Below are 16,093 nucleotides of genomic sequence, written 5' to 3'. Positions count from 1 at the left end.
CATCAATGGTGGCTCCCCTCGCACTTGCCTCACTCTTCATCTAATCATCTTTTTCCTTATTTTCTCGTACTAACCCACTCTGCATAACTCTCTGTCAAGACTCAACTGATTTTGGGATGGTAGGGTCCCAGCCCGGCTCCTACCCAAAACCTACCTGATATAATTTTTTTTATTGAAGCTTATTTAATTTTTTTAAGTGCCTTTTGTATTTCTTCCTTGTAAATTATTATTTCGTTTCATTTATATTTTCACTTTTTTGGATTGTTGGTGAGACCAGTTCAGAATCACCGATCAATCGAGTAATTTGACATGGATTTACTGGTGAACAATCTACTCTACCAATTTGGTTTTTAAAATATCGGGTAAAACCATTGAACTTGTGACACTTTTGGTCCTCATCTTTAGAGCTTGTTTGGATCCTAGCGTAAACAAAACTATGTTTTGGATCATAACATGGTTATGCAAACCCTGATTATACCAAAACTTGGTTATTAAGAAATGACTGTTTGGATAGCTTGTAGATAATACCCAGGTTATGCAAATCCCTAGTTTGGGTCATCTATTTGCGTAACTTTGGTTTACACTATTTAGGACATATTTGTTAGGTATGAACATTTTTGCGTAAAATATCTTCATATAAAAATTATATGCAACAATACATATAAAAAACAAGTTTCAACATAAAATTTTTTTAGAGAGAGAAACTGTACCAAATTTTAGAGAGAGAAACTATCTCAACATTTTTAGAGTAAAAACTGTCTAAAATTTTAAATTGATATAGTTTCTCTCCAAATATTTTGAGATAGTTTTTCTCTTTAAATATTTTAAATTTCAGATCGTTGAAAATTTCTCTCTAATAATTTTGAGATATTTTATATCTCAAAAAATTTTCAGGTAGTTTCTCTTTCTAAAATTTGATAAAGTTTCTCTCACTAAACTTTAAGATCTTTCCCTCTCTAAAACTTAAAATTAGAGAAATTTTCTCTAAAAATTTTGCGATAGTTTCTCTCTCTAAATATTTTTAGGTAATTTCTCCTTAAAACTTATTATAGTTTATCTCTCTAAAGTTTTAGGATACATTATCTCTAAAACTTGAAATTTGATATAATTTATCTCTCTAAATTTTTTGAGATAGCTATTTCTAAAAAGTTACATGTTGCTTATTTCTCTAATTTTTTATATAGTTTCTCTCTCTAATACTTAAAATTTGAGATAGTTCATCTCTCTAAAAGTTCTAAGATAGTTACTCTCTAAAAATATTTAGGTAGTCTATCTCTCTAAAATTTGATATAGTTTATTTCTCTAAAATTTTAAGATACAATATCTCTCTAAAGTTTAAAATTTGAAATAATTTCTCTTTAAATTTTTTAGATAGTTCCTCTCTCTACAAATTTAGATGTTGTTCTATTTAAAATTTTAAGATACTTTATCTTTTTAGAACTTGAAATTTAATATAGTTTCTCTCTCTAAAATTTTTTAGATAGTTCCTCTCCTTAAAATTTTTTAGATCGTCACTCTCTCTAAATTTTGATATATTTTATATCTCTAAAATTTCAAGATATTTTCTCTTTCTAAAACTTGAAATTTTCAAATAGTTTCTCTCACATCAAATTTTCAGATATTTATCTCTCTAAAAAATGTTAGGTAGTATCTCTCTTGAAAATTTGATTTAGTTTCACTCTCTAAAAATTTACAATACTTTCTCTCTAAAACTTGAAATTTGATATAGTTTATCTATTTAAAAAATTTTAGGTAATTTCTCCCTCTAAAATTGTTTAGATATTTTCTCTCTCTAAAACTTGAAATTTGATATAGTTTTTCTCTTAAAAATTTGAGATAGTTCTCTCTCTAATTTTTTTTAGTAATTTATCTCTTTAAAATTTGATATAATTATTTTTTTAAAAATTTTAAGATACTTTATCGCTCTAAAACTTAAAATTTGAAAGGGTTTCTCTCTAATTTGTATGGATATTTTGGCATAATTAATTTTATTTAATAAAGTGAGCACTCTGGTGTGTGAAAATAGCGTTGTCACAAGTTGTATTCCCGCTTACATTGTATACCCATGTTTTGGCCCTTTTTATTCGTCGAAGAAAACATGGTTATGTATCCAAAAAGTTGCCAAAACGAATTTTTATGCAATATACCCTAGGTATACAAAACAAAGTTTTGGATAACCTAGGATCCAAACGACCCCTTAATGATGAAAACACGGCAAAATCCTAACTTAAATATAAGGGGAAAGCTTTCTATGTTCCCCTTACAATAGTTCTATTTTGCTTAACTTAAATATTAAGGGAAAACTTTATATGTTCCCCTTACAACATTTCTATCCCTTTATCCAACGGTGCATTTTTTAGTAGAGGGCTAAGATTACTCCAATCACAATATCACGTCTCTACATTATTTTATTTTTAATTATTTTTTATGAACTATTTTGATACCAAATTTTGGACGTCCATTATTCTATTAAACTCGCACTAACAAAAAATATAAAAAAAATATTTTTAATAAAATAAAATGATCAAAATACCTCTGAAAGTTTCAAAAGGTATTTTGGTCATTATTTCTATCGAAATATTATTGTTAATATATTTTATAGGTACGTCCCAATGAGAAGATGACACATACCAAAATTTATATTAAAAAAAACTACATATAAAATACTTTGAGATGTCGGATTTAAGATCAAACGGTGTGTGACTCTCTTTATAAAAAATGGACGACCGGGAAAGATAGAACTTCTATGTTTACAGGGGAACATAGAAAGCTTTCCTAGATCTTAATGAGGCTCAATCTTAATTTCGATTCCCCTTGATCAGCCATGGGCCAATCATCACTGAGCAACAAAAACCAATAGAGAGGAATTCATCCCTCAGTCTCACCCGAAAGGAGAAAAAGGGCCACTCTCCCTAAAGTCTCCCCCCGAAAACCTCACCCTGCTCACATTCCCTCATTGCACTTTCTCTAAAGTCTAAAGACTCTAAAGTCTAAACCATATTATCTCTCTCTAAGCCCTTTCCTAAAGCGAAGAGAGCGAGAGAGCAGGACGAACCTGGATTTCCCAGATTGAATATAGGTAAAATAGTCAACATATAACGAAAAGGAGAACATGGCAAAAATTTTTTTCGAGAAAGGGGGCCTACAGGATTCGGTGATCCGGAGGGTCTAAATGCCCCTCAATTGTGGGAGAGAAAGAACCGTGTCATTTTGTTTTTTTTATATTCGGGTTTGAAAATATACTCTTCTTTAACCATGGTTAAATCAAGTGGCGCCACAGAGGGGCGGGATCCGCATATAAATGTCGCTGCTCTATCCATTTTCACTATCGAGAAGAAGAAGAAGAGGAGAACGCGAGCTCTGAAGAGTTTCATTAGGGTTTTCATGGCTTCGTCAAACGCCAAACCCTTACTCACGCCTCCAATTTCAAGGCGCTTACCTTCTCTGCAACTTTCCTATCTCTCTCTCAAACAATGTCAAAATCCACGTCCTTCTCTCGCTTCAGCTTCCTTCTTAGGCCAGCCCCTGAAATCCTCAATTTCTAGAGTTGTTTCTCTCTCTAAACGCAGAGATCTCACTGTTAAGGCATCGGATTCGAAGCCTACGGTGCTAGTTTCAGAGAAGCTTGGGGAGGCCGGCCTTGAGGTATTGAGAAGCTTTGCAAATGTTGATTGCTCATACAATTTGACACCGGAGGATCTTTGCTCGAAGATCTCTCTGTGTGATGCTTTGATAGTCAGGAGCGGAACAAAGGTGAATCGAGAGGTTTTTGAGGCCTCTAAAGGGAGGTTGAAGGTAGTGGGAAGAGCAGGGGTTGGAATTGATAATGTGGATTTACAGGCAGCTACAGAGTGTGGCGTTTTAGTTGTTAATGCTCCCACTGCCAACACTGTTGCAGCTGCTGAGCATGGGATTGCTCTAATGGTTGCTATGGCTAGAAATGTTGCTCAATCTGATGCATCAATGAAACTTGGCAAGCGTCTTCTCTTTTCTTTGATTATCTTGTTGATCCCTTATCTTCTATTTTATGATGGACCATTGAGAGCGTGTAATTGCATTTTTTTAAAACATTTGTTTTGTAGCAGTGTTTTTAACTTTTAACGATTGAATTTGCTTTTGCTTCCATGCTTTATTTGAAAAAGCTTTTGGGTTAGCTTTAGGTAGCATTTATCTTTTCTGCTTTTTGGCGCTAAAAGATGAGATTACAATTTAGACCCTTGAATTTGGCTATGATTTCTGAAATATGGAGAAGGAATGATCTGTAAATTTCCTGATCCTTTTATTTTATTTTATTATAATTATTATTATTATAATTATTTCGTTATGTTTTCCATAAATTATTTATATAGATGTGAATTTTGATTTTTTAGATTTTGAAACTTCTGCATTAACTTTTGATTTGGTCATGTGGACGTTGTATACGTTTCATACTAGCAGTAGGTAATCACAAATTTATCTGATCCGTAGAATCCAGAGAAAAAATCTCAATTCTGAAGATTTTCCTCATTTATATGTATACTAATGTTCCATGGAAAACTGGAAAGCATTGTCTAGGCTTATTCTTGATACATTTTTTGGATTTTTTTATTTAACCAGAGTGTTTTATGATTCATAATTCTTTGGACCTTTAACCTGTCAAATTTGCGTGATTACTAAATCAATATGTCCTTTTAATTGTAACTGTAATCTTGTTGATTTTTTCTTTGGATTTTCCTGAAGTACATGTTTCTGCATTCAAAGATTGCAGATCTGTTTAAAGAGGGGTTGAAATTTGAGTTGTGGTGATTGGATCTGTGGAATGTGAAAACATGGGTGGAATTCAAAATTATGACTGCTGAAAATCATTTCTGGTCAGCAGGATTAGTTGCAGGCATGATCTGTGTTTATTATGCATGGGAAGTGGCTTAGGTTGAATAAGAGAGACATATCCTATGTTTGATTTGTACCTTGTTTTTACTAATGAGCTTTTTAGTATACAAGTGTTGTTGCACTGAACATATTTAAGAAATTTGCTTCACTTAGTATATATACACTGCTGAAATAGGAAAGCAGTAGGGGTATTTTATTAGCAAGGTGGCATTCAATTGTAGTGCTATACTTTTATGGAGGTAATTGATTCCCAGAGGCTTTTAAGTGCAAAAATTGGCCTGAAGGTGGTTTAAGGACATTTTTCTCTACTTATGTTCTATGCACATCTAAAATGGAAAATTTATACCATGGTAGTCAGACATTCAGAAAGACACATAACATACTTGTTTTGGTGCAATTCATAACCACTGGTGTATATTGAACTTATTTTGTTGTGAAAGTGTAATTCTTTATAAGAGTGGCATGCTTAAAAAAGCTTGATTCTGATTAAATTCGATCCTTTCCGTTTCCTGTGTGAAATTCTTGGACATTGATATACACAGTTATATTCTACAATTTTGACTTTGTATGATGAATTTCCAATAATAAAGTCCCTGCCTTTTCCTGTTATATTTCTGCATTTGGTCATTGTTAGTGAAAAAAGGATCTCTTGGAGAGAGCCATTTGGTGGCTTCTGTTGAGTAACGGAAAAAGATAAACTTTGATGGAAGGGAAAGGAAGCTTTTGTTTCATTGATGTTGTGCGTTTTTACTTGATTATGGTTTAGAGATCCCCGGCAAAGTAAAAAAGGCATATCATTACTTTATTGGTTTGATAATTTCTGTTTCTGCTGTCATGCACTGATACGATCCTGTCATTTTCTGGTTAAATCACTGTTTACAGTCTACAGATTCTGCACTATTAGGAAGATAAATAAATTAGGCTCCATGAGGTACTATCATCTATGAACTTGCTAGTATCCAAGGTGGGTAGCTTGATCGGAATTGTGCTTGCTAAGTGCTACAGTGCTTAGCTCGAACTTGGAGAATGAATGCTTGTAAATTGCCATTGGCAATTGTAATCCCTAAAGGCTAATATCATATTGGCGTGGGCTCTCTTAGGTGCTTATGTGAACCAGTAGATATGTTTGGTTATAGATTAATTTCTTTGAGATGCACTATGAACGGGCTGCCAGTGATTTGCAAAGTATTTAGGGACATTTATTTTTGGTCATTGGTGCCATTTACCTTTGGGTATGATTTACGACAATTGTAGTTATATGTGATTCTTTTGCATGAGAGAGATTCAAGAGTTGTACATGGTCACCTGTGCGGCTCAAGCCCTCTGACACGTATAGAAGACTATGACTAGCTAATAAAGTGATATTGATTGCTGCAATCAAGAAGAATACGAGATCCTGAAAAGGAGATGATGGATGAGAGAAATTTGTGCAACACAAGTTCTCAGCCCTAGAACTAGTTTACCTGTTTGTGAAAAAGCATTCTATGGAGTTGATGTTTTCCTATGTTTTAGTTAGTCAAACTAAATAGGTGCACACTAAGTTTTCACACAGTAGGTCCATTTTATTGGGCTCCACTTACCTTGCACGCATCAATGATTTTGTTTGGTGGCCTAGGCTGCGAATGGGAACACTTCCAGAATGGATTTTACCTGTGTAATGCGTGTGATGGTGTTGGTTGTCGACACTGGGGGCATTTGGGAACAGGGAAAAGTCGAGCATGTTCCCTGGCCCTACTTCTTTTGCCATATGATAGGAGGAAAGCATATGTGATCAGGGAAAGTAGGGAGCCCAATTTTTCCTGGAAGTTGGGAAGGCCTGGGAAACCTTGAGGCATGGTTGGGTGGTGGGGTGGGGGGGGGGGGGAATGGGGGTTTGGGTGTAATATACCAGAAGGCTCTCTCTCTGCACAGAACATTTTCTTTCCTCTCTCTTTCTTCATTCTCTCCTCTAGTCTGCCTCCTCTCTGTCAAAGCTTTTTGCCATTTTAGGGCTATCTTGCTTGAGGATCTTTCGGCCATGTTAGAGCTTCGTTGAGGTTGTGTGTGTGTGTGTCTTGAAGCTTGAGGACATCCCCATTGAAGGTATATTACCCTCTCTCTCTTTTAATTTAGTGATTTATAGTAAATTACTCGTCAGTAATATCAGTAATATTACTGACCAGCTATATCAGTAAAACTATTGATATGCAATATACCGGTAATATTTACTGTAAATATCAGCAGTATTTGGTCTCTTTCTTATCTTTCTAATATTTACTGCAATATCAGTAATATTTGTCTAGATTGGTAGTAATTATAAAAGTAAAAAGAAAACTGTGATTTTTTTTTCTTTTCACTTTGTCTCTCCAATATATTAGTTTCAAATACATATGTAATATTGCAGTAAAAGGCAAGCTTTCTATGCTTCTCCTACCATATAAAACTTATATACTTCCCCTTATCCAACTGTCCATTCTGAATGGAAGGCTAAGATTGCCTCAATCACAATGTCACGTCTCTACACTATTTTATTTTTAATTTTTTTCTATAAACTATTTTGACACCAAATTTTGGACGTCCAATCCTCTATTAAACTTGCTCTAGCGAAAAATATAAAAAAAATATTTCCAATAAAATAAAATGACCAATATACCCCTGAAAGCTTCAAGGGGTATTTTGGTCATTATATTTTATCGAAAAATTATTTTTAATATTTTTTTATAGGTGCGCCCCAATGAGAAGATGGCACGTACCAAATTTCATGTTCATACAATTTGTATTAAAAAAAAATAAAAATAAAATACTTTGAGACGTCGGATCTAAGATTAAATGGTGAGTGGCTATCTTGATCAAAATTGGACGGCTGGATGGTAGGGGAAGCATAGATCTTCTATGCTATAGGGGAAGTATAGAAACCTTTCCCTGCAGTAAATTGTAGTTTTTTGTGTCTGACAAAATTAGGAATTACGCTTGTAATGCTAAATATTTTTTTCACTAGCTCTAGTTATATGACACTACAAAATTTAGCAAAGCATTAAGACATAACACAAGTTAATGTACTGTAAATCATTAATATTTAACTGATATACAAGTACTAAAGTAGTAGTAGAAATAAAGCAGTAGTAGATCTGTAAAATGATATACAATGAACCCAGCATGGGAATCCTGTGAGACAGAACGAACCTAGCATGGATTTACAGGTAAAGATTACTTATATTACTTGTGATATAAGTAAATTACTTATATTACGTATGATATAAGTAGTCTATCAAAATTATGTTATTGTATAAGTAATATTATTTGATCGGTAATATTTCTTATGCAATTTAACTATAGCATACAATGTAATGGTCAATGTGGGTAATACCACTTAATCAGTAATATGCTTATGTCAGTAATTTATATCAGTCATACAAATTGTTTATTACACAACGGTTGGGTATGTCACTAAGTAAACTGAGATAATTGTGCAACCTATGAATCACGAGTTTCAACTTTCAATAGTTGTGATCAACTCAAGAGGTTTTGGTCTTTTATTTAGGCCAAATGTGCTAAACGTGCAATTTTACTTGGTATCAACAAATTCTTCAGATTACTACATTAATGAGCATTAATATTGCTTTGTTCTGATTTGGGTTTGGTGCTTAATGCCTATGAGAAGGTTTTCTTATGGTTTTCGATGGAAAAATGGCTCTGTTTTCTTTATTTTTTATTTTAATTTTTTTTTATATTTGAATAATAAATGGCTGCACTTTTTCTACAATATGTAATAATGTATGTCTCACTTCGCTCGGGATGAATTGTCACACATGGAAGCTTGCTAATGCTGTGCAGTTAGAGATTAACTTTGTGGTCAGTGGTCTGATTCATTGTCCTTTTGACCATCAGAGTTTAATTGACAAAGCTTTCAATCAACCACTGGTAAAGTGAAACTTCAAATCATAATGGGGATGAGAGCATTTCACTCTTTCACTGTTTTGTGGTTTAGATAAACAACACCTACCTCAACTTACTAAAGAGTGAAACATCATTTATCCTAATAAAATCATTATCCTTTTGGCACTTTCAGGCCCATTATAGTTATCATAGGGTGGTTATTTTGCTGATAAGTCAAGAGACATCCTTAAAGGTTGATGTTTCATGTCCGTATATGGTAATGTACAGAATAATCGAATCAACAATGATTGATCTGAACCATCCATCCTGTTGCTATGAAGTGTCTATTTTATTGCCACCCGCAGAGAGGGAGGGAGGGAGGGAGGGAGGAGGGAGGGAAAGGGAGGGAGGCAGGGATTCATTGGTTAATTGGACAAAGAATTTACCATCTGAACCATCTATATTGTAAGTAATGCTATGGATGGGTTATAACCAAAAAATCTCCTTCGAAAGATAAATTTCAAGTTCTAATCAATGAATCATGTAATGAACAATTAAAACAGGTGGTTTTTAGCTAACACTAAGCAATCCAGACAGGTTACCAAACAGGGGTTCCTAGATTCCTGACCATCAATTTCCCATTTCGCCCAATTTCCAGACGTCCGAGATTTCCCCAAATTCCTAGGGAAACTGCAACTCCTGTTATCTAACACCCCCTAGGTGGTATGGGAGGCATGATTTCATTCCTGTTGACACTGACCCATTACGGCCACTATCCACTACTGATCTCAAGGGAAGCCTTTGCTTAATACTTTGAACACTACCATTTTAGTATTTTGTTTCATGGTTTCTTGACATGGTAATTGCTTGCCATTAACTTATATTTAACATTCATTTTTTTATTGCACTTCCTTTTTTATAGGTCGAATTATTTATCAGTCTCAAAGATTCCTTGCCATTGTCTTTTCCACAAAAGTGCATTTTTTTGGAATAATGTGAATACCCATAAAACATCAAGAAGCAACATGAAATTCTTGAATCTTCTTTTATCAGAGAATGCGCCTTGGCTTCCTATACGAGCATTTGGTGTGGCAAGGATCCAATATCTATTGAATCATGTCCAACGTTGTATTAGGATGATTTCTTTGCAGTTGATGCTAGGAATTGCATCAACTAGGGAAATTCTCTATGGCTACATTGGGTTCCATTCAATTCTTTTTTTCGCTACGTTTGGGTTCCATGCAAGTTAATATCATGAAACATTGGTTTCCTTGTGAATTAGTATCAATGAATCTAAAGTTGTTGCATTTTATCAACCTCTTGGTGATTATATACAACATAATTGAATGATGCAATTCATGAATGCTAGTACAATAGGGTCAGAATTCCTATGTGTCTTCTATTTAAATTCAATCTTTTCTGAGACCTATGGCTCGTTTACTAGGAAAATGGCAAAGAAACAAATATGTTGGTGTCTCTTTGGTCGGGAAAACACTGGCTGTTATGGGATTTGGAAAGGTGGGGTCTGAAGTGGCTAGGCGTGCTAAAGGCCTTGGAATGCATGTGGTGGCACATGACCCTTATGCCCCTGCTGACCGTGCTCGTGCTATTGCGGTTGATATGGTCACCTTTGACCAGGCCATCTCCACTGCTGATTTTATTTCACTTCACATGCCTCTCACTCCTTCCACAAAGAAAGTATTCAATGATGAGACTTTTGGAAAGATGAAGAAGGGGGCGCGCATAATCAATGTAGCAAGGGGTGGTGTTATTGATGAAGAAGCTTTGGTGAGGGCCCTTGATAATGGGATTGTTGCCCAGGTATTGTGCTGTTTGTTTCTTTTATTATGAGCATCTTTGTTTGGTTTGGACCAGAGATTAAATTCATGGACCCAGGCTAAGACTTGCTAGGATCCTGAGAGAGAGTCAATGGTGAGACTCAGCCACTATAATTCGCATTTCGAATAGGCATGGATACAACATCTATAGGACAACTTGCGTCTTGATTTGGGGTTCTCGTACAATATCGGCGATTCCTCTCGATTTCTAATCCAATACAAAAATTAATTGGTTCTGTGATAGTCCGTGACTGATGGGACTCATGCAAGTCTCAGGGTTTTTGAACTGGGCTCCTTGCCCTGCTGCGTCTGATTGACTCTAACGAGTTCGAGCCTGAGTCACTGAGTTTTCAAATGCTGTTTTGGACTGTAGAACACTTTCAATTGGTTCTTAAATTCTTCATTGATTATATTTGGAAAATGGGCAATTCAATTGCAATATTGTTCATGTAATACAATGACCACAACAAAATATTTTTGCACAAGAAATGATAGTTATATTGCCAATTCATGGAATGAAAAGTGAAATAGACAGTCCTTTTTATTTTGACTTGTGTATAGATATAAGACATGTGCTTTTTAGTGACATGCCATTGTTTTTTTCTTGCCCTAATGTCCTTAAATGTGTTTTCTGGCACACTTTAGAAGGGGTCAATTTCATTAACCTACTCCAAAATCTTTGAACTATTCACTTCCCCACTCTCTAGTACAAATTGCTTATAGATGGGCTAGTTTTTGTCATTTTCCGATGGTATACGCAGAAATATTTGTTATCGCACGTTTAGTGGTCCAGTAGGGCTATGTTATCCTGGCCAAAAATCTTTGCCTCCCAAAGGCATATTTTTGTGAGGAAAATGGTTCGATCGGCCTGCAACCCTATCAAATTAAGTAAAGCCTCACCACAAAACTCGCAAAATTGTAGTTCTCGCATTGGAAAACCTTTAAATCAATCATCTCGGCCTTGACATAATGTGGTGGTGAAAAAAAAAAGGGATTTCAAGCCCAAAAAATAGTGTTTTTTGTCACATTATCTAGACCGTCCATTTCACCCTAAAAATAGGTGTTCATGGATCCAGAAGATCTGTACCCTTTTTTGAGCTTCAAATTTCATAGTTGGTGTTGGAAATTTGTTTTAGAGCCATCATTGAAATTTTCGATGGCCAAAATGCTATGCCGATGAGGATTCGAGGTGATGCATTACTTTGTTTTCATATACCCTAGGCTTTATAGAAACTTCATCCTTTTTGTAATCACCCATGCCAAATGGCATAATTTATACTAAGTGATTAATATTAGAGGGAGGGAAAGGGTGATTCTGAAATGTTGTAAGTTAACAAAGGTCATCCAAAGTTACTTATGTCAACAAATCCTATCTATCTACTTGTCTATGTAAGAAGGGCTAGTTTGTTCACTTGCTCTTCCTAGTTTCGCTTAAAAATTGACAGACATGCATAGTGAAAGATTGTACATATATAGAAATGTAAACCTTCACTGATTGAATGTATACACTCATGTTTTCTCTTTCTGTGTGGAAAACTTGACTTCATGTTGATGATTTGTGCTTTGACCTTGGCTAGGCTGCACTTGATGTATTTACTGAAGAGCCTCCACCCAAGGAGAACAAGTTGATACAACATGAAAGGGTAACAGTGACACCTCATCTTGGAGCAAGTACCATGGAAGCTCAGGTCTGCTTTTTGCGTTGAATGCTGAATTATGAGATGTTGCGTGTCTCCTTTACACCTTTATTTTGTTCCTTTTGATTTGGAAATTTTGGAATGGAAACCTTTATATTTCGTTTATGTTTCTTGTGATTTTGAAATTATGTATGGCCCCCATGTTAGTTTTTGGGAATGCTCGATGTTATCATTCCTTAAAGAAAATGATTTCGATTGTAACCTTTTTCAGGAAGGAGTAGCCATTGAAATAGCAGAGGCTGTTGTTGGGGCTTTGAAAGGGGAGCTTGCTTCAACTGCTGTGAATGCTCCCATGGTCCCTGCTGAGGTAACTTCTTATCTTTGGATCCTGGAGTCACATATTTGCTAATTCGTTCTGTTTCTTGGTTTTGTTTATTTTCTTTTTCTTGTGTGGAAAATGAAATTTGATTTCACAATTCATCAGTCATCAGTATAAGGTGAAAGCTTTGCTATTTGGATTTAAATGATATGTAATGGACATTGTGCATATTTATCCAGTGATCCATATTTTTTGGTGTAACTGCTGTTACATTTCCTGTAAACATTATTCGGTTAACCTTTTTAGTGATTCGATGATTTCCAAGTCGGTAATTATTTCTTTTTATTTGTTGAATTTGTCTACTGCCAAAAGACAAAGACGTGGAAATTCATAGCATTGTGTCCGAATTTGCTGGAACAGTCTTTCTTTTTAAATGTGTTTGATATTTGTATTTTGATTATCCTGATGTTGTAAGCGACTAGCATGTTCGTAGCTGTATGCATTTGATGTTTGTATTTTGATTATCCTGATATTGTAGCCGACTAACATGTTTGCTGGAACAGTCTATTTCTCCTGTTATGCATGATATTTTTCATATGCCCTCTCACCTCTCTCTTTGTTTTTCTTCAAGCCTCCCTTTATAAAGATTATGACATTTTATTAAACTTCTCTCTCTCTCTCTCTCTCTAGCATTCACTTGCCTCCCTCTTTTTCTTAGTGTTGCCCACTTTCCTCTCATGCCAACTCCCACCTTCACCCATAATTCTCTGAATGCCAATTATGCCCCCCCTCTCTCTCTCTCTCCCTCCCTCCCATCCAGATAATGCCACACCTTAAACTCACTTGCCATTCTATCTCATCCAGGTCCTCACAGAGCTCGCGCCCTACGTGGTCCTCGCTGAGAAGCTTGGCCGCCTTGCAGTCCAGCTTGTTGCTGGCGGCAGTGGTGTCAAACAGGTCAAAGTAATCTACACTACTTCCCGCAACCCTGATGACCTTGACACTCGCCTCCTTCGTGCCATGGTCACCAAGGGCATCATCGAGCCCATCTCAAGCTCCTTCATCAACCTCGTCAATGCTGATTTCTCAGCCAAACAAAGGGGTCTTCGCATTAGCGAAGAGCGCATAGTCCACGATGGGTCCCCTGCTGAGCCCCTTGGGTCCATTAGGGTCCAAATCTCAGGTGTGGGATCACGGTTTGCTAGTGCTGTCACCGACTCTGGTGAAGTGAGTGTAGAGGGGAGGGTTAAGGATGGTGTTCCTCACTTGACTAGTGTGGGATCATTTGATGTTGATGTTAGTCTTGAAGGGAACCTGATCTTGTGTAGGCAGGTTGACCAGCCTGGGATGATTGGGAGGGTGGGGAATATATTGGGGGAGGACAATGTGAATGTGAATTTTATGAGTGTAGGGAGAACGGTTCGGGGGAAGAAGGCGATCATGGCGATTGGGGTGGATGAGGAGCCGGGAAAGAAGACTTTGAGGCTGATTGGGGAGGTGCCGGCAATTGAGGAGTTTGTGTTCCTCAAGCTCTGATGTTGAGAGGGGAGTTTGAGAGTGATCTCTCTCTCTCTCTGTGGGCACAATCCTTTTTTTGGTTTTATTATCACTCTTCTCTCATCGTCTTTCTGTCAAGGTTGGCGCAAGCCGTTCTTTGCTAGTCAGCATCTCCTCTCTCTACATGCATACAAGCGATTTTTTACAGTCTTCTCTGTGTGCGCGCAAGCCATTCTTTGCTGTCTGCTCTCTAATGCATGCTCTCTCTCTTTGTGTGTTCCTTTGTAATTTTTCTCCTTAGGCCAGTTCTCCATGAGCGTCTCTCTCCCTCCATACTCATGTCTCTTGTCATTCTATGAAGGTGAGCGCAAGCCATTCTGTGCTAGTTAGCATCTCCTCTCTCTACATGCATGCAGGCCATTTTTTACAGTATCTCTGTGCGTGCAAGCCATTCTTTGCTGTCTGCTCTCTCATGTTCGCTCTCTCTCTTTGTGTGTCCTTTGCAATTTCTCTCATTATGCAGTTTTTCATGAGCCTCTCTTTCCCCCCTCCTACGTCATGTTTTTCTTGAACCCTTCCCTTCTGTTAAGTTTGTGTTCATCAAGCTCAAAGCATGCATACAAAAGCTTCCCCATTTGCATGTATGAGAACTCATTCATGCACCCCCCGCCTCCCCCCCTGCTCTCCCTCTCTCCCTCTCTCCATTTTGTTGTTTCAGGTCTGTGTGCCATTTTTTGCAAGCCTCTTGGTTCCCCCCAAACCTATCAATAATGGACTTCAAATCTCATGTGGCTTGCCATATTATATGATTCCTACAATTAGACAAGAATTTTGAATATGGGTATATCTTCGAGTCCCTTTTCGGATGAAACTGGGTTTTACCTAGTACTACTTTTGTCCTAGCAAATGGGCCGTAGTTCTGTTTTTCTTACTGTTGCATATGTTATTGTGTATTCCTTTCGGAATTAGCTTTTGGTTGTTGGAGTGATTATTTGTTCTAGGGTGTGGTACCCACTCAAACCTCTCGCTAACTTGGCGAATAATAAGAGTTTTTGAGTTTTGAGTAGGAAGAGGTTTTATTTTAGTTATGTGATTTGGAGCTCGAAGAGGAGCTTGTTGTATGTGACAGTATGTAATTTTTGTAAGTAGGCCAGCAGGTTTTGGAATAATAGCATGGAAATTTAAAATTGCAGTGCGAGAACTTATTTCAGGAGTCATTCTACACGTCTCTCAAACTTAGCAACATGTTATACTATGGGGTATAAATAGTTGTTATCCGCGTCATCATCACGTGAGCTTTATCCCAACTATAAGGATCACTTTAGTAACACTAAAAATTATTTGAAATATTAAAATAGTGCGCCAAATGGAGCTTCATACATAAAAAGATCTTTAAATTTTGTTATGTGAAATCTCTCGAGACCACAAACACTTTTTGAGGATAAATTTACATGGATGCCGTTAGCATGCGGCCAAGCTTGCACATGTAGGAATGCGGGTCCCTTAATAAATTTAATTTTGAAATAAAATTTGATCCTAGTTTTTAAAGAATATACAATCTTTAACATGGGATCATGCATTGGAAAATAATAAATAAAATTTGAAAATTAGAAATAATAATTATATTAAGTAAGCAATTAGATTGTTAGTTTCAATTTTTTTTAGATGGACCACCTATTTGCATCCATTTTTGAAATGAATGTTTTATACCTTTGGACCTACGATGGCAGTCTAGCCTGCATGAAATAGTTGTTCAATTAACATTAGGAAAATGTAAAATGTTTTGATACGGTAGAAGCCAAATAAGTAAAGTTGCAACTCCAAACTCACCCAAAATTGAAAATTGTAGTTTTGGCGTCGTAAAACCTTCAAATCAATTATCTCGACTTTGACCATTAGGGGTCACTTGGGAGCTGTTTGGAAACTTGGAAATCTATGACAATCAATTATCTCGACTTTGACCATTAGGGGTCATTTGGGAGCTGTTTGGGAACTTGGAAATCTATGACATGAAAATAGATTACACGGAAATATGACATTCCCATTGTTTGGCTACACTTTAAGGGGCCGTTTGGATA

General features: G+C 36.2%; 1 protein-coding gene across 1 annotated transcript; it reads left to right on the top strand.

Moving 5' to 3' along the window:
* The first annotated feature begins 3,327 nt into the window (after positions 1-3,327).
* On the top strand, positions 3,328-15,207 carry LOC18435467 (D-3-phosphoglycerate dehydrogenase 1, chloroplastic). The gene is made up of 5 exons (XM_006845512.4): positions 3,328-3,973; positions 10,169-10,545; positions 12,140-12,250; positions 12,471-12,566; positions 13,383-15,207. Exons 1-5 carry the CDS (start codon positions 3,385-3,387, stop codon positions 14,052-14,054), a joined length of 1,845 nt encoding a protein of 614 aa, XP_006845575.2. The 5' UTR covers positions 3,328-3,384; the 3' UTR covers positions 14,055-15,207.
* The last annotated feature ends 886 nt before the right edge of the window (positions 15,208-16,093 follow it).

This window comes from Amborella trichopoda, chromosome 12 (assembly GCF_054954075.1).
Source record: "Amborella trichopoda isolate Santa Cruz 75 chromosome 12, AtrichopodaSantaCruz75HAP2 v2.0, whole genome shotgun sequence".
In the NCBI taxonomy this organism is placed as follows: Eukaryota; Viridiplantae; Streptophyta; class Magnoliopsida; order Amborellales; family Amborellaceae; genus Amborella; species Amborella trichopoda.
The sequence above is the reverse complement of the archived record's forward strand: the minus strand, read 5'-3'. Positions and strand labels throughout refer to the sequence as shown.